Below are 25,134 nucleotides of genomic sequence, written 5' to 3'. Positions count from 1 at the left end.
TCTAAATTTCAATGATATATAATACCATTATTGAATGTATAGATATTGTATCATATAGATACATTTGTTTAGAAGTCTGTATCTACTTCTCTTCATGTGTTCTGGAGCATGAGCAACATCTCCTCTCTTATTATATTACAGAAAAATAGTAACAATAACAAGGTTCTTCACACTTGAAAGATCTTAGAAAGGATTCATAAACCAGGATAGTTGTGTATTCCTGTAATCCTAGTTCAAACTCCTAAACCTCTACCTAGTTTGAAGCTAGCCTGAGCTACAGGAGACCCTGTGTCAGAGTGGGGTGGGGGTGGGGAGAGGGAGAGAAGGGGGAGGAGCAAGAGGAGGCGGCAGCAGGGAGATCATGAATGATAACCATCTTCAGTGGGTATTTCGGGTCAGCTGACTTCAATCATCATCAGAGATGAGCTACCTGTTCCTGGTACCAACTCCATCATCCCTGACAAATGTTGACAAAAAATCTCTTGGAATGTTACACTTGAGATTTGACTGTGTTCTTGGAAGTTTAGTATCTCTTCCCTTATTCACAGCCTCAACCTCTGCAGAAAGCTGCATATTCACTGACAATAAATATAGCTTCTCCAACACTCTGTTTTTCTAGAGAAAGCCATTGGTCTTCATGGAGTCCAAGATAGTTTGTAAACTTCTAGTGAGGTGAAAGCTGGTAGAGCACTGTGGTCTGCTTACTTCCTGAAGACCAGGCTTATCATCAGTTTCTGTGGAGAGACTAAAACACCAGTAACCTTCAAAGCCAGTCTCCCCTCCCACTCTTGAAAGCAGAGCTTTGATGACCCTGCTTCATACCCAGAAAATTGAATTGGTCTTGTTTTAAATTTCTATAGATTCATAAAGTACATATGCAAAATTAAATATTCTAGACTTTCCAAATAGCCTTAAAGAAAAACATATTAACAGCCTTTGTATTTTATTTTCTCCACTGAAAATAAATTTATATTTGAGTTCCTCTGTGGGGTTCCAAACACACAAAACACCAGTGGCGAGAGGTTTGATTCTCTGCATGAATGGTTATTACACTTAAAAGATTGGTTTGAATTTTAAGGAAAGGTAACCTACTTTGTCTATATTCAAATGTCGTAGGTCTCTCTCTCTTCATCAGGCCTCACACAAATAAATAAGTACATCTCATTTGCTGATACATACTATAACCCTATAGTTCTTAGATGGTAAATTATTTTGTAACTAAACCAGTCTATATGTACTCATACCCATTTCCATATTATTTGAAATTGGATCCTTTCTTTGCATCTTATAAGAGGGAGAATAATATTCTAATTAATACATGATTTTCCTTCATGGTTGGAAAATGACTCTTAGAAAGCCAGAGACTCTGATGATATTACTAAAACTTACTTGCCAAGCTTTGTGAATAAAGGAGCCCTGGAAGAGTAGGTATACCCAAACTGAACTTAGACAATAAAATCAAGTGTAAAATGATGATTGTTGTGGTACCTCTAGCCCAAGCATAAAATGGAAAACAAAGTTACACCAAGAGTTTGTATACCTCTCACGCTAATTAATGCATCCATATGATGATATTCCTGCTTTTCATTCTAACTGACCAGAAAACAGATGCCAAAGTGACCACTTGTTTCAGAATATTTTCTTACAGGCAGGATTAGGGTGAATTATGGGTCGTATTAAAAGAAAGTTAACCTGACCAGTTCCCCAGGGACATGCTAGTGGTTTGCAGTCACCAGGAGGTTGGGAAGTGGGGAAACACTTTGTCAGACTCTTACTTGTACAAACCAAGAAAGTTTCCATTCAGATTCTAATTTGGTGCAGATTCTTGAGACACGAACAGATTGTATCTATTGATCTTTGTGCCAGGAAAAGACTAACACCATAATGCTTAAACAGATCCTAATAGAATTCCTTAAATCCCATGAAAGAAAATGGCCAGAAATATGCAGAACCTATCAAACTGTAGTATCTTCTCCACATCCAGATAATTGCACTAAAAGATTTCAAGAGATTTGAAATGAGCCTTTTCAAATTCTAGATTCCAGGCTGGCATAATTCCCTCACCACACAAAGCAGACTAGAAATCCTTCAAGTTCAATAGGATATACCCAATTTCTATAATTTTACAATTTTCAATATAGCAGTACAGGATCTTTGCTAAAACCCCTATTTAAAATAGCCTATTACCAGTTCTACATATTTCTGTGACACTCAAAATGTGTTTGCAAGACAGTTATCTTATTTTAGCTGTAGAACATATATCAGGTGTGGTTTTTTTCCAAGACATAAGCAATTAAAGGGTTGGAAAATAGCTGTGGAAAGCTCCAAAGAATTGCTCTTTTGGGAGCAAATCTTGCACTACCAAACACCCTTGGCCTCCCTTGGGTACCCGTGCTGACAAGTTGCTGGTTAAGCAAGCCAACTAGAAGCTATGTACACAAAGCATCACAATTAATCACCCTGCTTACCACAAAGATAGTTCCTGCAGAGGACCTGGCAGAATGTCTTATGAAGCTTATATTACCACACGGCCACCTTTAGAACTTCTTTGAAGGTAGCACTCCACCCACTTGTAGTTGACAGCTGTGCAGTTATCTGTGGTTCATGGTTTACCCAATCGCACCCAGTTATTTTACTTTAGAATCCCATGGGATTTGTATCCTGAAGCCAAACAACCCGTCAGAAATAAACAGCAAAGAACTCTTATCTGCTTGCTGCCTAACAAATCAAAACACACAGATTTGGGATTATTAGAGAAGGTTTGGGGATAAAGAAATAAAATAAAAACTGACTTGTCAAATGGGACTCCCTGCTGCTCAGTACCATGTGTCGCCATAGAAAGCTACATCTGTTCTGCTATTAAATATGTTAGAGAATATGATACATGAGACAGCAACAGCGCTTCAAATTTTCAGCACCCATTAAAGTCTACAATGTATGTGTTATATTCCACAAAATGTCACCTTTATACTTACATATTTTAACCTTTACTTTTCACTCGTGAAACCTAGGGCTATACTACCTTGAAGATAATTTTTAAAGTAAAAACAAAGCTATAGTTTTAACTGTGCTTCATGTGTTTAAATTTTATTCATGAATCACTAAATAAACAATTAGAAACCAGTCAAAATACTCTCAAAGGGTCAAAGGTGAGTCTTACTCTCAGGTATAATTAATCTTACAATAGGACTGAAGGAAATTGAAAAACTGCCAAGGCATAGTACATCTTTTTAGCCTGTCTTATTTCCTCCCAATTCAATATAAGAGATTATCAGTTGTTACAAAATATGTGATTGATCCCCTGTATGTAATCTACCCTCTGAAATCAGGAGCTTTGTTGCTCAAGTGGGCCATCAAGAGATGGGCATCTATGGCTTTCTAGATACTTCACAGTAGAATACATCTGTTATTGTTCTGTCCATTATATTATTAACCACAAGGATGCTGACAATATTGATTCATTTAGAAGCTTGTTGCACTCCACTGATGCTCTCTGTCCCGAAGACACAATGATTGAAACAGGAAGTGACTTTGGGAAAAATTAAGAATTATGGAATGTGAGAAAGGCGAAGAACACAGAGGCATATACCAAAACAGCACTGGCTCTCACTGGGACATTAACCTCTTGCCTATCTCTTCTTTCCAGTACTGAGAAGGACCACAAGACTGATGGGACTGTTCCCTAATCTAAGACCATGGCTGCTCTAGGGATACTGCCAGGAAGAAGAAAAGTTTGTGATCATAGTTAAAAGTGGGTTGGTACCATTTCTACAAGGCTTTAAAACAAAGACAATCTCAAATCGAATCCACAAACTAACTCATTCTATATAGCTCAAAATAATGGCGCCAAATCGCATTAAAAAAACAAAAAAAAACCAACACGTGGCTAGGGAGCTGGTTCAGGAGGTGAAGGACCTGCATCACAAGCATGAGGACCTGATTTTGATTCCCTGGATGCATGTGTAAAAATAAATAAATAAAAGTTGCATGTGTTCATCCTATTTGTAGGAATTTATCCATCCTAAAAATATGTCAAATGATATTTTTAAAAATTAAATTATTTGTTATATCGAAATTCTAAAGCAGTATATATATATATATATATACATATATATATCCACCATGAGAAAATGGTTCAATAAATAGTTTTCCATACAAAAAAAAATAGGAAATTATGAGGAAAATAGATGTGTTATCTAAAATGTAATAGTGTCTAAAGCATAGCAAAGAAAAATAATCATACTGTAGAATAGTATGTATCAGAAGATAAAAGTTCATCTTTCTGATAAATGTTCAAATGTGTGCATATATAAAACTGTTTGTTCATATACACAACTATTTGTGCATATACCTATATGTGTAGAAACGAAATATGTGCATGAAATGTAAGACTAGAACTCAGAGAGCACAGTAAAGATAGTACATTATGTGCATCCTTTCACGTTTATTCTCATCACTGTTGTGTTATCTAAATTTTCAATGAGTATTTTTATGATCTAGAAATAATATTTACTAAAATATGAGTTGTTCTGAAAATAAATAGAATCTCTCATCCATAAGGCAACAAACAAAATTCAATTCTTTCTGAACAGCCTGTTGTAAAATATTATTGGCCTTCCAGACTCAGATCTATGCATCTATGCATCACTACTCTATTGACTCCAGCTTATGTCTAGATAGTTTGAGAAATGCAACAACGAAAAAGCCAGCTAATAAAAGAAGCAGTTAAATAATGGACATACAGTTTATGGAAATGAAGGAAATTCACTCAAAACTAGGAAATTATGCAACCATTGATTATTTTCTCACATGATAATGAACAACATCTATGTAGCAATTTCATATAACAAACACATCCCCAACCACTTCACTCACACAACATTATTTGCAATAGATAGTTACAGTTGTCTGAATTGGGCACCGAAAAGAGGCCTAGAATGCATGCTTTTTTTCCTTTCCACGATCTGAATTATCTTTGCAATGCCTGTAGTTTGAACAGCAAATGAATTCAATTCTGAAGCCCACGTAGAAGGTATCTGATCTCATTCCACTTTTCTACTGAAATTTCAACCCCATTTCTCTGCTGATGACCTGTGGAATGTGGAACCCCCAATGCCTGCTTTCATTGCTAATTAACAATAATGAGAAGGATGACATATTTTTTTTCTTTGTATACATCTGTCAAAAAAATATCCAACCAGCAAGATCCATGATGTAACATATCCCCACTCCCCTTTCCTCTCCTCATTTACATGCTTAAATTCACACAGGTTCTCTACTGCCTTCGCGTTTAAAATGGTTTGTTTTAAAGGTCAAGCCGTGTAGGTACCAAGTGGTGGGAGAGCCTGGAGAAAGGCTGAAAGTTGTGACTCCAGACAGAAGGTTCAGAGCCACGGTGGCGACTTTTAAGTTCATTTTCACATAAAGGAATATAATTTGGCCCAATATGTAGACACCGTTTAAAAATTAATGGACATCTGGAATTCTACTCAGTAAGTGGATTTTGCTCCCAAATATCACATTCTATGTCAGGGCTCTTTGTATTTTAGTGCCGTTATGCTAGGAGACTCGGAATTCCCCTGTCTCCACCATGATAAAGGAATCTCTTGACATAGCACACCCTAAGGACCCATTCCCTTAACTGGCATTCAGGTATAGGATCATTGGGGAAAGAGGTTGAGGTAGTCTCAAATTTTCCCTTGCACTAAAGAAAAGAAGAGTTCCAAAGCCATATAGAATTGATTCAAATCTAGGGAATTATTTATTAATTTTGTGATATTGGCTAATTTATTTTAAAATACAATCACATGTCTGTAAAATTGAGATAATAATTCTTTCCTTGGTGGATTACTGATAATATTAAGTGAACTATAATTTTTAGCAAAATGCTTAAATTGATAAGCACTCACTGCATGCTAAATAGTATTGCTTAGTTATTCTTCCTAACAAGAAAATGAATTGGGTAAGCATGTTGTCTGAAGGGGTAAAATTTTAGTTTTACTTACAATAAATACCTTCAAGCACTTAATACATACAAATTTAAAACTATAATAAACAATAATCTGAGAATTAATTTCACATTCATCATTTAATCAAGTGTCAGAGGTTCACAAAACTAGAGAAAAATACACAGTGAGCCCTAGCAAACAAAAAATAAATACATAAAACAAGGACTGGGGTGTAATTCAGTGGGAGAACACTTGCCTAGCATGGCTTTGCTCTCTAACATTGGGCAGGGGCACGATGCCACATGGCTAATGAATAATTTCATAACAGATTTCAGAACTCAGGGCTCTGCTGGGTATGTGTATGCTACAGTAGGTTGGAAGTGGAGAGTCCCAACTGAGAATCACTTGCTCGTACCATTATCCTTTGGGAGTCTACCTCATACTGTGCTCAAAGGAGAGCAGTGAAGAGTGAGACTTGTACTACAATGGAAAACTACTAGTTGGAGATCAGGGGAGGCCAGCAAGCCACATGGAGGACCAAAGGAGTTCACCTATGTCTCTGCCCACTTAGGGTGACTTCTCTCCTTCATCAGTACCATTATTATATACTAAGCATGATGCTCGCATATACAAAAGTTTACAGCTGTATAATATATAGTATATATGTTCTCACTGACATCAAATGTTCACATGTTAAGGAGCTGGAAATGCATATCAAAATAGTACAATAAGCTATATAGAATTAACTTGAATATAGGAAAAAATTAAAAACAGACCTTTAATAGTACCAAGAAAGATACAGTTAGTTCTGTTATAGGGGACAAGGAAGGCTTTGAATATATATATATATATATATATATATATATATATATATATATATATGCCAAGAGAATGGACTGCATCCATTAATTCTAAGATATTGTATATCAGAAGTCATGCTTCATTTGATTCTGTATGTTCAGTGTCCTGAAGGATGCTTGGCACATAAGCACTTAAAATGTGGGACAAAGGTAATGTGTAGGCATTAAAGAAGGACTGCATGTGAGTTAGGATGGGATGAGGCAGATAAACAAGTCCAGACTGTACCTTCTTTGGACCTGCTGAGTAGTTTGGATTTAGAATTATTTGTAATAAAGGCCAATGGTTCTCTTTATAAGCAGGTTAAGAAATATTTATAAAATCATTTTTTGCCTGAAAATATACACTTCTTTAGGAGACAATACATGTGACCTCTGCAGTACCAAATACACATGTAGTTAAACTTGACAGAACTAAGTTGGTAGAACTTCTAGAAACCTAAACTGCTTCCACTAATATCAGTTGATCCCTTACTACATTCAAGGCTCAGACTGAGTTCTGTCACAAAACAGATCTCATCATGATGCTTCTTACTGCTCAACACCATTCTGTTCATCATGAATAAAAGACTCCAACATCAGAATGTAAAAATGCATGCCAGGCCTGGTGGTGCTGACCTGTAATCCCAGCTACTGACGAGGCAGAGGCAGGAGGATCGCAAGCTCAATGCTTGTCTGGCTAACTTAGTGAGACCCAGCGGCAGGGCAAATGTCTAGCATATGCCAGGCCTTTGGTTCAATCACCAGTATTGACAATGGGAGAGGGGAGAAAAAGATTTAGACATCTTAAGTTATTTCCAAAACTGTCCTGGCCCTGAAAATTTCCTAAGAAACTCTGAGGACGACAAAAAGAGTAAAAAGTGTTGTGTTTGCTGGTTTTCTTTCCAGGAATTATTTTTGCTTTATCTTAGAAAATAAATTTTCAAGTGTCATATTGTATAATTTTGATAAACAGACAATCAATTTTTCCCATTAAATAAGCATTGCCACACAATGTCATACAGGACCATGCCCTCTCTGACCAGCCTTGTTTCTAGGTGCAGTTGAAATGCAGCCCTACAGTGGGAAGGTAGATTAGAGAGGAGCTGGGCAGAATTTCAGATACAGTGACTACACCAGTAATGATGTGCAGTCCTAATCAGTCTTGTTATTTTGTCTTTTTTTTTTTTTCCCCTGAGCTGAGGACCGAACCCAGAGCCTTGCACTTGCTAAGCAAGCACTCTATCACTGAGCTAAATCCCCAACCCCCTAATCAATCTTAACAATAAAAAAACCAGAGTCAGATACTGCAGGTGAAAGCTAAAAGATCAGAGAAGCAGAGCAGCAGCCACTAGAGACTTCTTACCTCTACAAAATCTCAGACCCAATGGGCCATCCTGTCTCTATGAATCCTCAGACTGAATGGACGGAGATCTTGTCTCCACCCATTCCTGTCTCCACCTCCCTAGTGCTGGGATTAAAGGCGTGCACCATCACTGCCAGCTCTGTTTCTCTTTTAGAATGGCAGCTCAGGGTGGCCTTGAACTGTGGATCTTCCTGTTTCCTATTCCCAAGTGCTGGGATTAAAGGTGTGTGCCACCACTGCCTGGTCTCTATGGTTAATTAGTGACTAGCTCCACCCTCTATCTTCAGGCAAACTTTATTTGTCAGAACACAAACAAAATACCATACAACACAGTACCAACGTTTCACTGATTTCTATCATAAACCAGACTTTGCACTGCCAAAGATGAGGGCATAATATTAGTCAGATATGTCTTAATAACAAAGATGGTAGCCAATGATAAAGAACATCAAAACTCAAATGAAACACCAAGTTTCTAATTTGTAGCAGTCCTCCTGTTGGTGTAAGAGAAAGGGACAAGTCCATTACTAACGCCATTATTTTGTATACTAACTTTAAAAAATAGCTTTAAGAACACTGGGTGTTGTTGGAATTTCTAGCCACTCCCTCATAACTGAGTATGCACTGGCAGATGCTTAGTCATTTCAGGAGGGCCTTACGTCCTATATAATCCATGCTCTGTGTGGTCACGTAATTTGCGCCCAGCGTAATCATGTAATCTATGTGCATGAGCGGGTGGCGTAGCTACATAAACCCATATGTGCATATGAGGGGGAATCCATAAAAAGCGGGTCACAGTCCCCTCCCTCTTCTCTCTCCCTGCACGATCTTCCACAGGCCTAAGCAAATCCCCTCTGTTCCCCTTTCCCTAATAAACTCTTATAATGGGTTTTATTGTGCCTCGTGGCTTTTCCCACACAGTAAACAGCACCACATAATACAGTGCCACATAATAACTAACAGGTGTGCTTTGCAGAAAGAGAGATTATGGAAAAGGCTATTGCAGTTGTTCAAAAGAGGCCATTAAACTGCAGGAATATAAGGGACAGAGAGAGCAAAAAAAATTCTAAACCCACGATTTTCAGTCCAGTAGTCAGTACTGGTGCAGGCATCCGAAACATGGCTAATGGAACTGAGGACCTAACTTCTAACTATAGCTAACTTAAATTTATTTAGACGTAAAATTTTAATTGCTATAGTATTCAACTATGGAAAATACTAGGCATGCTTAGAATAAAGAAGTCAGTGGACCTATGACTGTAAATTTTGTAAAACAAAGGACTTGTGATAAAAATCTTAGATTCTGAACTGAGAGGTGTAAGAATTTATATTAGACAAGATTTAAGATGATAATAACTTATGTATGAATTAAAAGATACCAAAGGTAATTTAATTATTAAAATCAATTTAATCTTTACTTTTCCTTCTGTAATGTAACCGCTAGAAAATGTATAAAGTTCCACACACGGCATACACTATATTTCAATTGGACAGTACTAGCTAAGAGATATTTGGGAAGTCAGCAAGAACCTGATAGGTCATAAGTGCAAGCACATGGCGAAAACAGCAAGGTTTCTATCAGTGATAAAATGCTGAGCATTCAGTTGGAAGATGGTGAGACTGGTCTCTAGTGAGACTAAGTCTGAGCTGCCCTGGAGACATCCATGTGGAGACGACTCAGCAGGTAGAAACATCAACAAGAGATGGGTAGAGGCGGAGGAAAAGTCAGGACCTCGGACATGTTTGGGAGTGAGCAGTTTTTATGTGATAACTAAAACTCAGAATTTTCAAGAATACTTAGGTCTGTTTTCAAAGCCTAATCATTAGTTGGCTAAATTTTATTTTCTTCACCAAAGAATATTTTTATCTACCAATTTTGTATTTCTATTTTTCCTTGGGCAGGAAGGATTAATGGAATAGGTCCAGGGAGGAAGTTATTTTTCTTGATAGGAAGAGCCCACCTTTAAGGTGTCTCCATAGAAACGTAGTTGTAATATGTTCTCTGAAAGTAACAGCATCCCTCATCAGGATGGGCTACACCAGCAGAAAGATTGAACAGCATCTTCAGCTGGTTTTCGGGAGGGAAAAAACATCTTCAATTCTGACAGATTTCCTCTCACAGAAAGTTTCTAAGATGTCACAACATGTGACAACTTATGTTTTCATCATCAAAACAATTTTCTTAGGCTATGAAAACTGTATTTTGTCCCCTGTTGCCAGCTTATAACTTGAATTATTGGTGCCTGTTATTAACAGAAGTACTCCCTTGTATATGCACCTTGGTTATTTCCTTTGAGTGAAATAAACCATTCAGGCCATGTGGTGGCGGGACATGTCTTTAATCCCAGCACTCAGGAGGCAGAGGCAGGTAGATCTCTGCGAGTTTCAGGCCAGCCTGGTCTACAGGGCGAAATAAACTGTTTATACTTGGCATGGTTCAATGTCAACATCAATAAAATTCTAATGCATAGTATCATCATCCTTTTGTTTTCTAGTCTTTGGCAAACCTGTTTGCTATGCTGTTTGCATTTCAAAAAAATATGGCTACCGTGCATTTTGCTTATGAATTTCCGTGCTTTTGTGCAACAAAAGGCATTTTCCTATCAGTGTGCAAATGACCTCTTATTCACCATGCATTCCTCAAAACAGTTATTAAGCCCCAAGCAGTGACTTCATTTCTTTTCCATCAATCTATATTGTGCTTAGACTTTTGCAAAGCTTGCATCCTTAATAACCCATTTGCATATATTTTAACAGTGGCTCATCATTTCTTTCTGGAAAATACAGACATAGTATTAAGAATGAACATACCAATACCTTCATAGCACAGACATTCTTAACTCTTACTTCTCATGGTAACTGCATAGTAACCAAACTGTTTTAAGCTGTTAAAAGGAGAAAACTATTACACAAAATAACCAATCATCTATAACACAAATTACATTTTAGGTGGCCCATTACGCTGTCTTAAATCAGCTTAAAGAAATGTTTTGGGGGGTATAGTTCTGAGAATGATTTAATTACAGAAGAAAGGAAGGGGTTTTCAGTAGCTAAAAAGAATCTAACAAGGGAACCATGGTGTGTTGGAAGCTGGGCACAAGAAAACAGTTCAGTAACTTACCACCGCCTAATCACAGAGCGTTTGAAGGCATACTGTTCAACAGCTAAAGATTCACTACAAAGCCGTGGATTGAGAAGAGAACATAATCACAAAAAAGGGCAGTCTGTGGACCAGATTCTCTACAATAAGTAATATCCTGGGCATCTTACCTCATCTTTCCAACCATATTCACAATGTCTTCCTACAAGACCAGAAAATGAGAATATTGCAGGAGCAACTGTGGAAACCCTGAGCATAGGAACAGAGGCCTTGGTGACTGAGATTCAACTATTAAACAATAAAGGGAAGAAATAATTCGGAGAACTTTAGAAACAGAGTACAGGAAAAACATTTTTTTAAATGAGTTAGTACATTTCATTAGACCAGAGAAACAAGAAGGGGCGTGTGGAAGATAGATCTAAAAAGGGAAACTATGACCAGAAAGCAGAGCTGATTTCTTTTAAAAGTGAGAACTTGCCTTCCCTGTAAGTGAGTGGGAGTCATCAGTGTATTGATGGTTCTTTCTTTTTGGTAGAGGACTGACATGATCAAAGAGGCAATTTCAGAATTTAATGATGTCAAAGAATTAATTTAACCAACTAACCAATACAAACGGACTGAAAAGTATTCAGAATGGACATAGGGGAACAACTGAGAAGTAGAGGCAGAATACAGACATCTAAGTCATAAACATGAACTGAGGAAGTACAGGTAGAAGTCGCTGTCTTGGGTCTCAGTCTTTAAACTTTACAACAGAGTTCCAGAAGAGAGAAAATGCTGGAGGCTCATTTAAAAGGACTAGCACAAAAATTACTTTTGTAACTACTAGCTGCTTAGAAAAAGAGAAACTGCATTAACTTCTGTAAAAGAAACATGCAAGTTGTAAGAATCAAAAGGACACGAGCTTATGTCAACTCCTAGCCAGAAAGGAAAAAAAGGGGAAAAGAAAGTCAACAAAGCAAAGAACTTACAAATAAAAGAGTGTTACAGGATTGCAAGGTAGCTAAGGGGGCATGGCGGTTTGGGTAAGAGTGGCCCTCCATAGCCTCCTATATTTCATGTTTGATCCCCAGTTTTGAAACTATTTGGGAAGGATTGGGAGGTGTGTCATTGTTGGAGAAGTTGTGTTCTTAGGAGTAGGAGTGGGCATTGGTGTTTCAAAAGCCTACACCACTTCCAGTGATTGCATGCTCTCTCTCTCTCTCTCTCTCTCTCTCTCTCTCTCTCTCTCTCTCTCTCTCTCTCTTTCTCTCCTCTCTCTCTCTATCTATCTATCTATCTCTCTCTCTCTCACCCCCCATCCCTCTCTCTGTCTCATGATGGTTGTCTCAACATGTAAGCTCTTTGCTACTATTTCAGTGCCAAGCCTACCTGCCTGCTTCTATGCTACATGCCACGATGGTCATGGAACCACCCTCTGAAACTGTAGGCAAGCTCCCAATAAACTCTTTCTTTCTATAAGTTGGGAAGACCATGGTGTGTCTTCACAGCAATAAAAAGGCAACTAAAGTAGCAACTAAAAGTGTTTACTGCCAAGCCCAATGACCTGATTTCCATCCCCTGGACCCAAAGAATGAAAGGAAAGAAAGAACCAACATGTGAGGGGCAAGTTGCTCTCTGATCTCCACACATCTGCTACACACACACACACACACACACACACACACACACACACACACTAAGCAATAAAAAACAAACCCCAAACACAAAAACAACAAACCAAGAAAGAATAAAAAGAAGGAGGGGAGGAAAAGCTTCTTTGCCCTAACATTATTCAGTATGCTCACATTTGACAAGGATAAGTGTGATTGTGCTTATAATGGTAAAACTGGGCCATTAACAAACAAACAAACAAATAAGTAAATAAAAGTCTTTGGAGAGTTTTTCCATGGTTGACTTTTTAAATTTAGGTTGACACTCCCAAGGAGAAAAAAGAAAGGGAAGGCTTTGCATCCATTATCTTGGCTCTTCCCCAACACAGCCTGGCACTAGCTAGCCTCATAGCCAATAGAAATGCGGGCATCACTTCACACATCTTCCCCAGAGATAACTGTGTCCTTCATACCTCAGCAGCTTGGATGACAAGAAATTTTCAACACATGGTGAAAAGCCATTATTTCAGTCTTTTAAAATTCCAGTCAAATTGGCTACATGTGCTCTAATTAATTCCTACAAGAACCAGGAAAACAAAACCATGTGAAATATCTACTGATTTTGACTTAAGGGTTGAATTTAAATATTATGTGGCAACATGAAACTCTTATAAATAAGTGCATCTGTTGGTTAAAAAGAACATTTCAGATAGAGCATAACTTCAATTCAGGAAAAGCTTGTGAGGGAATAATTATGTTTTATCTTGTTTATGTTCGTATTTACCCTTATACAATTACTGACCTTAAAAAGATGTTTTGGATTGAGTGTTAAAACAGTTTGACTCTGTAGTCATGTAACATGGATATAGACAGAAAATGGTGAAAAAAGGTCAGGCATGAATCAGTGTTGACAAGTTATTTTGAGACATTTAATATTTACTATAAATACAATGTTTTGAGTGCATACTAAAAATGCTAATCAAAGGTATATTTGTAAATCAAAATCAATTAAGAGCTTGGCTTCAAAATGCAGCTTCCACCCCAGCAAAGTACAAAGAAAAAATACTTAAGGCAAAAGTGTACAATAATTCACTAATCGAATTTGCAATGCTCTTTCATGCTTCCAAGATGAAAGTGTTTCAAAAAGCACTGCGCTAACATCCTCTCCTCCACCTTCACTGCTTAGAATAAGGCCCCTTTAATACCCACGGAAGGGATGAGCCCTCATTCACGCTGGCTTTCCTCCATAAACAGGGAAGTGTTAAAATTAATCGCCAAGTAAGGCCCATAAAGTGATACCTACAAGAGTTCTTTCTGAAAGTGGCAATATTGGAAACATTACATGCTATATCTGATAAAAATTACATGCTAAAACTGACAAAAATCAATCTTAGTTCAGTGGTTTTGCTCATTGTTCCTAAGAAAATATTTTTAATGGACTAAAAGCCTTCAACATCACCAATTTGAATGTGTATGGCATAACACTTTGCAAGTCACTTTATATTTTTTGTCTTAAAAACCATGTGATTTGTCCACTTGTATATGTAATATCTAAGTAATGTCAACTTATTCACATCCACAAAACCTAATGTAGACCTGGGACATAATGGATGTTCAATAAACACTATGGGACAGCCTTCAAAAAGGGTAACAAGCCATGTTTCCTTAAGGTTTTTTTTTTAATTAATCATCATTGTTATTATAAATCACATTCCATGACATCATAAAGTTTATCTGAAAGTCAGAAAAATATGAAATAACTAGAGAACCAGTCATGACAAAATAAGGTTATATAATAAATGGGGTAAATCTGAAAAAAAGATAAATGATTCATCTAACAAAAATTTTAACCACTTGCATTCTTAAAACAACCAAGGATTCTGCATCAAATATTTATAAATTAGCATCAATTAAAGTACAGCCTACTATAAAATAATTACTGTAAATTATTATACTTTTTCTATGTTGTCAATAAGAAACTAGATAACATCCTCAGAGTTATATAGAAACTAAATTGCGCCTATAAAGGGCTTTTTGACTACTGAAAAGTTAAAGATTTATTCTTAATCTATGACTCAGTATTTTCAACATTTAATTAACATATTTATTCTTTCAGAAAACTTTAGTGGTTCTTCACTCCAAATCTTCACCATTCCCGTCTCCTCATAAACTCTTACAATCAATAATCTACCTGGCTTTGAACTCTACATTGATGCAATTTATATTAATATAAAAAAATCAATCTATCAAAATTAGAACACCTGACTCAAAGTGAACTTTTCCCAAGTTGTTGTATTTTTTAAGTTGACAGTTAATCAAAATTTAAATGTGATTACATTTTCCAATGAAGTCAAACTTGATCACTCTGAAAAATGGGAAGATAAGCCACACCAAATATTCAAATTTACATTGAAATTATATGCCAATCAGACTTTTACAGGTAGCTAATTGAAACAGCATTATGCATTTTTAGCAAGAATGGAGTATCTTTAATGATGCAATCAACCTTCCTGTTTATTACCTCTCTCTATCAATTAAAGTCAGAGCAAGATTTTTAGATGAGACCCATACATAGTTTATATGCTATTGACTTGGATAGCTCACATAAAACTTCCTGGCAGTATAATGGGTAACCAAAATGTCTAACTTTTCTGTAGTTAAGACATGTCACTTGTTACACATGTCAGCTTAGCAATAGTAATATTCTAAAATGTTATACTTCACTTTACTTTTAACTTTCTGATCCCACCCAAAAAAGGAAAAAAAGAGAAAAACAGAATTTATTTTGGAAAACCAGGATTAATTTGACAATTGCCCTAATAATCAGATAAAAACAGCTCTTGAATGTTCTCAGACTTAGTCATTAATTTTAAGCATAGTTGCCAAGCATGCTGGCTGTGATCCCCATCATCAGGAGGCAGAGGGAGGAGGATCAATTGAAGGACAATCTGGGTCCAAAGCCATGCCACCACTCATGCTCACACACCAAGAGAAAAGTGAAGCCTCTCTCAGATGAATCCTCCGCATCTATTCTTCTGTCTCTGATTTTCCTCTTTCCTAGCTTTTCTACCTTCCTGATTTCTATTTCTCCCCCTTACCCTTTCCTTTCCTATTCTTTCACGAATCCAGTTATAAAAAGAACTTAGAGGTACAGTTCAGTATTAAAACCAGCAAAACAGTCACACCAAACCAAAACCCAACTCTGGGATCATTTTAACTGCATATGACGCGTGTCCAAATAAATGGCTTTTGAGCTCTAATGGCTGGGCATGCTGAGCAGACAATGGACAAAGGGAGGGACAGGGGTTTCTCTTGGTTGGATTGAACCAAGACGTGGGCTGGCTTTAGAGAGTAGTGGGCAGCGCTGACTTCAACAGCGGTGATGTTAGACCCGAAGTTAACCCGCAAGCCCCACCTGCCCAAAGACCAGGTAAGTTCCTAGGATTCTGAGAGTTGTAGTTCTTGAAAGATAACACCTCCCAAGGACCAGTTAACTTCTTGAGATTCTTGGAGTTATATAGTTCTTGGAAAATAACAGCAAAGCCTCACGGGAAAGTCTGGTGGCCTGTGGGTTTTGCTCATATAAAACCTAAGGCCACTCAGCTGGAAAGTTTCCAGGTAGTGGTTCTGACCAAATTCTATCTTGGTCAGTAATTAATATTTTAATAAAAGCTTGCTTTGATTTGGCCCAAATGAACTGGTTTTTCTCCGGCGAATTTCAGGATTAAGAGTAGGACACTAATATCCATTCTCCAATTAAGGACAAGCTCTGGGGGCAAAGCAAATTTGAGGATTTCTAATCCAAGAAAAATATTATGTGGACATAAGCATTGACCCTAAAATGAATGGCCAGGCAAGGGGAGAGCTGGGAGAAAGGGAAGCAAAAAATCATGGTCAGGAGAACACATATGGAGCAGACATGGAAAATATCAACTATTTACTTTTAAAGGCACTTACTGTTGTTCAGAATTGGAAAGAAACAAACGGTCAACATTGTAGACCAATCCCTTTGTCCATAAAACAAACAGCAGTAGTTTGAGTAATTCAATAACAGCCCCTTACCACTTCAGGGCGATCACTGTAGAAACTTTCTCAGGCTAAAAGTGTAATTGGCTACGGATCAATAAGTAATTTCTCTTAGAAGGACAAAGGTCTTGTTTTCTTTCTTTTTAATTTATATATATTTTTTTGAACTAGCAAAGCTCTTAAGTCGGAGCTGAGAAAATACATTTTGAAAACTGACATTACTCTAAACAGCAAGATTCCTTACTGCCCTGCAAAGTTTATCTCAACTGATCATTTATTTATGATGCTATAAAAATCCAAATGCTTTCAATTTTGATTGTTAGGTGTTTGCTGAAAGGCAGCTGAAATTACTTTCCAAGGGTTGCCATTTTATGACAAGTGCATTCTGAATGGAAATTTACAATGGTTCAATAATGGTTATGCTGAGGTGTTATTTGCTGTTTATCCCCCCCCCCCCCACTAAGATTAGCAATGAATTCAGCTCTTGTGGTCAGTGTGAAACTTTAGTTGGCTTATTGGAAATGCTGGAAATGTAACATAAAAATAAGATCAAGAAAAAAATTAATAAAGTCTTTCAGAATTAAAACCTTGTCAATCTGTGATAATATAGTGTGATGATCGGTGGTTTTCCTAGTCATCATGGGACTAATGCCTAAGGTCAGCTTCTATCAAAAAGGAAAATGTTTACCTGACCCATGAACCTTTGAAGACCTAGCATTCAGTAAAAGCAGAACATAGACCAGGTAAACATAAACAAAACAGATCAAATTCCATGATCAATAGAATGAGGCAATCGACGATACTCAAATAGAGCTGTAGAGAATGAAATGTCTGAAACTTCAAGAAGAGGAAGAATGTAGGTAAAAAAAGAATCCCTGAGATTTTTGTTTGGTGGTTTGTTTTTAATGTTGCTGGGGATGGATCCTTTGTCGTTGAGCATGATACACAAGCTCTGTACCACTGATGTATACGCCTAGACCTAGAGTTCTGAAGATGTCATGTTTTCCTGTTCATGATTTTGCAACACAGAAAAATATTAATGACTCTTAGCTGTTAAAGCACATGCATTCTTCTTCAGAAGTAATACAGAGAACCGAGGAAATGAAGAACTACAACTGTATTTGGTAATTCTTTAAAAGTAGCATTGCAAAGAAGAGAAAGTCTGTTATGAAAACTAAAGAGAATGCATCTCTTTTATAAGCTATTATTTACCTTTTACTGTGCACTTGCTGAATTTGCATGTGAAGTTCAGCAGCGCTGAGACAGGAAAGGAACGTTCCCCACAACTTTCCCAACAGCTATCAAAGCTAGTACAAAATGCCCCAGAAACAATCATGTTTGCCATTTTTACATTCCACAACTTGAAGTTTCCTTCTTCTTCCCTCCCACACCATGTAACTTTAGACAATTTTTACTCTGGCAAGAAAAGAGGTAAGAATACCAATCCAGATCTTTGGATACCACCAATACTACAACCCCCTGCTTCCAGCCAGATGGTACAGTGCTACTGAGCAATAACTTACTTTATTAACTTGGAAAATCTTCCTGGAGCAAGAAATTCATTCCTAAATGTCTTTGCAAGCATAAAATTGACATGACTTCAGATTCAAAAATAAAAATAACTTTCTTCCTATTGTGAAGTACATGTTAACAACAGTAGTACTAAAGTTTATTAGCTCCACCCCACATTCATATTTACTATAACAAGTATTTGGGGAAATATATATATATATATATATATATATATATATATATGTATATATATACACATATGCATAAAGTTAATGATGAAAAGCAAATACAAAACCTTATTTGAAATGTACTTACTATGTGCAGTTCAAGATAGTCACCCAGGCCTGAGGAACTGTCCACTCGCACCAACACTGCTTCCTTCTGAACAGTGCTAAACCCTATGGCCAGCCTGTCTGCTCGTGTACTGGGTCGGTCATTAGGAGGCCACTTATACGTGATCTGTCCACCACCTTTGCTAAAGATATACGTTGTCCCAGCTGTAAAACAAAATACAAATCCCATTAGTACCCATATACCAAATCTAAGTTTCCCCATATCCTGTGTTGATATAGCAATAATATGTTGACTTTATACACAAACTATGGCAAAGCAAATGATAGATTTCAATGAAACTTGCTCAAGAAAAAGGGAAGAGTTGTTTTAACAGCAACGGAGTAGCTACTCAGTTTTTAATACACCCATTAAATCCACTAGCAGGTGCTCCAGAACAAATGTAGACTTGAGCTTTCTGCATTGAATTGGACAAGCATGGGATGTAATGGACTTTCATTTCTTCCTGCCAGTTTTTAAGAAATGGTTTAGCAGGAAACATTGACTGGAGGCTTTAGAAGCAGCAGAAACATATATCAACTTGTTTTCAAAACAAGGGCTGCGTGTGGATGTGACAGGGTCATACAGCACAGGAGAGCAGCCTGCCACAAATAGACTACATCAAACATTTATGGGGAAAGGGTCTCCTCACGTGTGACACAAGATAACTTACGAATTAGCAGCCATAAACCCCAGAAGTCATGTCAACAAATACACATAACACATCCATCCCACCCAGGGACGTCAGATCTTAACATGTAGAAACTAGGGGCTATGAAATAACACAGCACCTATGAGGGTCCCTCACCCCCTTCATTCCCTCCAGGTGAATACTCATCCTACAGCATGGAGAATAATGCTGTCCTCTCAGTCATGGGGGTTGAGATTGTACTATAGGATGAAGATGTCAGACAAGTTTACATAAGGAGAGTGTTTCAATACACACAAGGAATCCCTTGAGGAAGAAGATTTGGAAGATATTTCAGAAGAAAAATTTGTAAGAGAGAAGAAAGGGGCTGGAGAGATGTCTCAGTGGTTATGAGCATTTGTTGCTCTTATAGAGGCCTCAGGTTCTAGTCCTAGAACCCACATGATGGCTCATAACCATCTATACTCCAGCTCCCAGGAATCCAATGCCCTCTTCTGACTTCTGCAAGCACCAGGCATGTATGTGATACATATGCATACATGCAGGCAAAACAACCGCGCGCGCGCGCGCGCGCGCGCGCGCGCGCGCGCGCGCACACACACACACACACACACACACACGAAATGAATAATCCAAGAGAGAGAGAGGGGGCATGAATAGAGCTGTATCGTTGCACCTGAAAGTATTCCTCTGTATTTCTAGCTAGTAGGGACACTAAACAGACAAAAATCACAAGTTCAAGGCCTGCCTGAAACACAGACTCAATTCATACCTGGCCTGGACAACTAAGTAAGACCCAATCTTAGAAGAAAAGGACTGAGGAGTTTCAGTGGCAGAATTTCCACCCAGCAAATGCAAAGCAATATGTTCAATCTCCAGTGAGAGAGAAAGAAGAGGGAGGGGAAATGGGGAAAGGAGGGGAGAAGAGGGGAGGGGAGGGGAGGGGAGAGGAGGGGAGGGGAGGAGAAGGGAGTGGGAGGTAGGGTGAGAGAAAGAGAATGCCCATTGGTTGGAGTTAGAAGGTGAACTTTCCCACTAGCTCACGTGTTTAAATATTCAGTCCCCAGGTGGTAGTACCATTTTGGAAGGTTGTGGAACCTTTTGAATGTAGAGTTTTGCTAGAAGAAGTCAATCATTAGCTATGGGCTCTGACATTCCATGGCCTCCTTCCACTTCCTGTCTGCCATCTGCACCATCAACAGCTGCTTCCGACTTTCGTGTCCCCCACCATAATGGGTTGTTGTAACCTTATACTCTGAGCCAAAGTAAACTCTTCCTTCCTTAAGCTGCTTTAGTCAGGTGTTTTGTCATAACACGAGAAAAGTAACTAATACACCTCTTATGTTCTCTATCCCCAGAAGTTTATTCACCCTAATATTACTAAGCAAGCACTGTGTGTAAGGTCTTTTGTTTTGTTTTATTTTTTATTTGTTTGTTTTCTGCTTGCTTTGGGATTTATGAAGATTATTAAGGTGTTTTTTGTTTTAGCTACTTCAGTAAAGACTGTCAATAACAACGGAACATATGAACAAGGGGCTACAGCAGCTACACCATTGTTACTAGTATAGACAATTACTAATTTTCTCTTTTTAGTTCCTTTGTTCTTCAATGCATATGAAATATTATTTCATACCAAATAAGGAATGTTCCAGACTAGAGATATCCTTTAACAAGAAAAAACAAGAAAGCCTATCTGGGAATTTTAATGTTCTCTTTCAGAATTAACCAAATGAAGCCATGTTGCAAATAACATTGGCTTACATTTCCTGGTACATTGTTTCATATTTATTTATTTACCTACTTATTTATGTATTTATTTAATTGTAATTATTATATGTTGAGATAGGATTTTATTCAGGTTGGTTCCAAATTCCCACTTTTGCCTCCCAGGTGTTGGGATCATGGCCTGAGTTTTCACACCTGGCTGAATACAACCTTTTAAAAATCATTTTTGTGACAATTTCTTCATTCCTTCCACATAGAACAGAGTCTCCTATGTTATATTTGAGGAAGTTCAGTTATAAGAATTAACTTCTTTGCTAAAGTCACACATTTGGTTAAATGGCAAAGCTAGTTATAACCCGGCTTCTAGACTCCTGACCCAGGATGTTTGATTTTTATTACAATACTGTTTATTTTTTCTTTTCTTCTTCTTTTTTCCTTTTTTTTCTTCTTTTTCTTTTCTCTTTTATTTTTGTTTTGTTTGTTTGTTTGTTTGTTTTGTTTTATTCTTGTTTGGTATGGTTTTTCAAGACACAGTTTCTCCGAGTAGCCTTGGCTGCCCTGGGACTTGTTCTGTAGAACAGGTTGGACTCGAACTCACAGAAATCTGCCTACCTCTGCCTCCTGATTAAAGGCATGGGCCACCCCTGCCTGTGTATGCTACTGTTTCTATTACAAGACATCCAGGGAAAAGTTAACTGAATGTATCAATCTACTATACCAAAACCAGTGTCTCCTGTTCATAGTGACATTTTCACCTCACATCCATGCTTCCCTTCTGTCTTACAATGTTTGAACATATAAACTAATATTAGTGAGGTTACTTACCAAAGCTTTCTAACTATAAATGTTTATAAGTGCTTCATTATTGGCTCAAAGGTGTTCATCTAAATGTTTATACTTTCAGTAAAATAAACATAATATAGATATAATTATTGACGATTTGAATTAATCATGCAATTTGCTCTTTCTCAATACACAGTGAGACATGGACACTAGCATTTTACCAGCTGGTCTTTCTTGTATGTGGTGACTTTTGGATGCTCTCAGTTTCACTAAAAGAAATGAACCTGATGATTAGTTCTCCACTCTTTTTTCTGTCCTGTGCATACACCATAAGCACTATACTGAGAGGAAACTCAACAGCACAATTTCATAATAAAGGGAAGGTTTAGAATAAAGGCTACTCTTCTGCTCACCCCTATATACCTGCTGGCTTCTTTTCTATAATTCTATTTTGTAGGAAAATTGAAAAAAAATCTTTAATATTCTTCAATCCCTCCTTCCACTCAGCTAGAAAACAGTCCTCATAATCAAAAGCAGAGAGCCATTAGGCTGAAATTTCAAAGTCTACTTCATTAAGTATGTGTCTTTGCAAATTAAAAAACAGCATGCTTGCTACACCAGAGAAACTTAGAAATGATGAATGTAAACTCTGGTCTAGGGTGGAATGAGCGCAAATTCCACTTGTATCCTTTACTACGCACAGGACCCTGAGCTAAGAACTTACTCTATATTCAGGACTTCTTGTTTGAAAAGATAGATGAGAACAGTAACACTGTTTCAGGAACTTCTGTAAGGATGCAAGGAGAGGGCACACAAGACCACCTTGGTGACCCACATTCTAGCATATGCTGAGAGTTCAGGGGACGTGTGTGTGTGTGTGTGTGTGTATGTTCATGCATGCCTACACCCAAACCATAAGAAAATATAAAAAATAACATTACGACAATGCTGGATAATTTTAATGTAAATACCTTGAGAAAATTAGGATTTACTTCAAATTTATTTTCAAACCAATTATCTTTTAATAAAGGGCTTTCCTGCATCGTGATTTTTTATATTTTTGGTTGTGAGCCTAGCCTTTAACGGCTGAGCCATCTATCCAGCCCTGCATTGTGATTTTTATCATTTCATATTCTGTTCCTTGGATTAGCACTGTTCTTCACATACATCTACCCTATTGTTGTTATTTATTTTCCCTAATAGTGGACAATGGAAGTCACATTAAATTGCATTATATGGGAGCTTTTGTGAGCCACAGAATTATTAGCTCACCACCATAAAGTATTTAGCATGGCCATATTAATAGCACAAGGCAAATATTCACTTGATTATTAAATAAATTACATATACAATAAATGAACTAAAAACTAGCTTTATTTTAAAATGTTTATTCTTATAACAACAGTGTTATTTTGAAGAGATAGGAGCATATCATAATCACACTACCAAGCTTTATATTTATATAGAAGGGTATGGAGGAATGTACCACTTTAATTACTTATACATGTATCTAGGTACCCAGTACTAATATATCAGTGAGTGAGAACAGATGGATTTGTTGCAAATTGACCTTGGCATTCATCATCTCACTAAATGTATGGATGACTCAACTTTAAAGTGGTTCTGGGGAATCTCGTCACTTAACGCCTTTCAGCAATTTCTATTACTCACCCTAAATTCATTAACAAAGCTAGCACCATCAGATCCATATTCAGTAATGTCAACATACTTTGCACTAAAATAAATGTTTGCAAATATTATACATGGGTTTTGATTTATTTTTGTGTTGTCTGTGGTATTATAATAAACGTTTTCAGCTCTTATTGAACGCCATTACTTACATGAAGGACACTCTCTTCCCCCTGCTCTCTCTTAACAGCTGTCCCCTCCTGAAGCACTCCCATCTCAGACTCACTTTATTTCAGCAAGGCTAATATATTCCCCCAAATGTATTGAAACTCTTTGAAAAAGAAATTCAATCAGCATGCACAGGACTGTTTAACTAGTGGTTGCTCCAGATCCTTGCTACATACACAATAACATAATTAATTTCTGAAAAGATTAGCTTCTAATTCATAAGTACATGAATAAAAGGTTCTTGGTTGAAGGCCTATAATCCTGTAACCAACTTGAAATATTCAGGCCATTATGTTTCCATTAAATGTAACAGCAGTACAAAGCTTTATCTAGAAAAAGTTCCAGGGATGTCAGATGAAAATTAAAACGATAATAAATGACAGCTTTTATTCTTCCTATAGGCATGTTAATATGCCATTGCTTAATTTAAATTTGTTGAGCATTTTTAACATATGGGATCTATTCTTTGGAGTAAAGGACCTAGACATAAAAATTAATAAAAAAGACCACTATATATTACAAAAGAGTCTAAGAATAACTCTAAAGTTACTAAATTGTGAAACATACAACAATATTAATAATTAACATTAACATATAATTACAGATTATTTTCTTCCTAAATGATTGCAAAAGTGTTCATGCTCACATCATGAAATCAAAGCACTACTGGGTTTTCAATGTCTAATTTTTTTTTAAGAATGAAAAACTTAGGCAAGATTATATTACATTAGAAAATAAAGATTCTAAGGTACACTTAGGACAATGGACAAATTCACTCTGTGTATATAAATAGACTAGAGAGCAAAAGAGGGTAATTGGACCTTTAGTAATGAAAAAGAACAAGACTTAGGTAAGCGAAACTGTTAGCTACTGGCCCTAGATGCCTTACCAAAGTAAAGAATTCCCTGTTAATGACGCTCTTACTGGAGCAGCTCAGTGTCATAGTTAGGTTGGACAGAAGTATAAGGCTGTCATAAATGGACAGTTGTATGTTCTATCAGAACCCTAAGTTATAAAATTAAGGTAAATTAATGAACTTTAAGAAAATAAGTTGCTGAATTCCATTAAATTGGACTTTTTTTAACGCTCACGCACTGGAATTCCCTCACACGGTCCTGCAGAGTGAATATAGACACACATCTCAAATGCCAGTCAGAAACTTGGTCCCGAAAACAAAGCAAGGAATCTAGTAAGCTGGCCTATACAAGCTTCAGCTCCACTCTAAACAAGACACCATCTCAAGAGTAACCCATGGATCTATTTACACCCTAAAGCATTCTTTTAGGTATCACAGAGGAACACACTTACACCACAGAAGTAAATGTTCATAAATGTCAAATTGTAAAATATATGTATACTACATTTGTGACATATGCTTCTTTCAAAGGCTTCTTTCCATGACAGCCAGTT

At 37.1% G+C, this 25,134-nt stretch overlaps 1 protein-coding gene across 1 annotated transcript in view; it reads right to left on the bottom strand.

Moving 5' to 3' along the window:
- LOC131897734 (neurexin-1-beta) overlaps positions 1-25,134 on the bottom strand; it is a 391,182-nt gene that overhangs the window by 298,114 nt on the left and 67,934 nt on the right. Inside the window, exon 2 of the mRNA XM_059248724.1 lies at positions 18,696-18,877. Coding sequence (XP_059104707.1) covers positions 18,696-18,877 — 182 coding nt within the window. The remainder of the gene's footprint in view (positions 1-18,695; positions 18,878-25,134) is intronic.

This window comes from Peromyscus eremicus, chromosome 22 (assembly GCF_949786415.1).
Source record: "Peromyscus eremicus chromosome 22, PerEre_H2_v1, whole genome shotgun sequence".
Taxonomy (NCBI): Eukaryota; Metazoa; Chordata; class Mammalia; order Rodentia; family Cricetidae; genus Peromyscus; species Peromyscus eremicus.
This window is presented reverse-complemented; position numbering and strand designations above follow the sequence as displayed.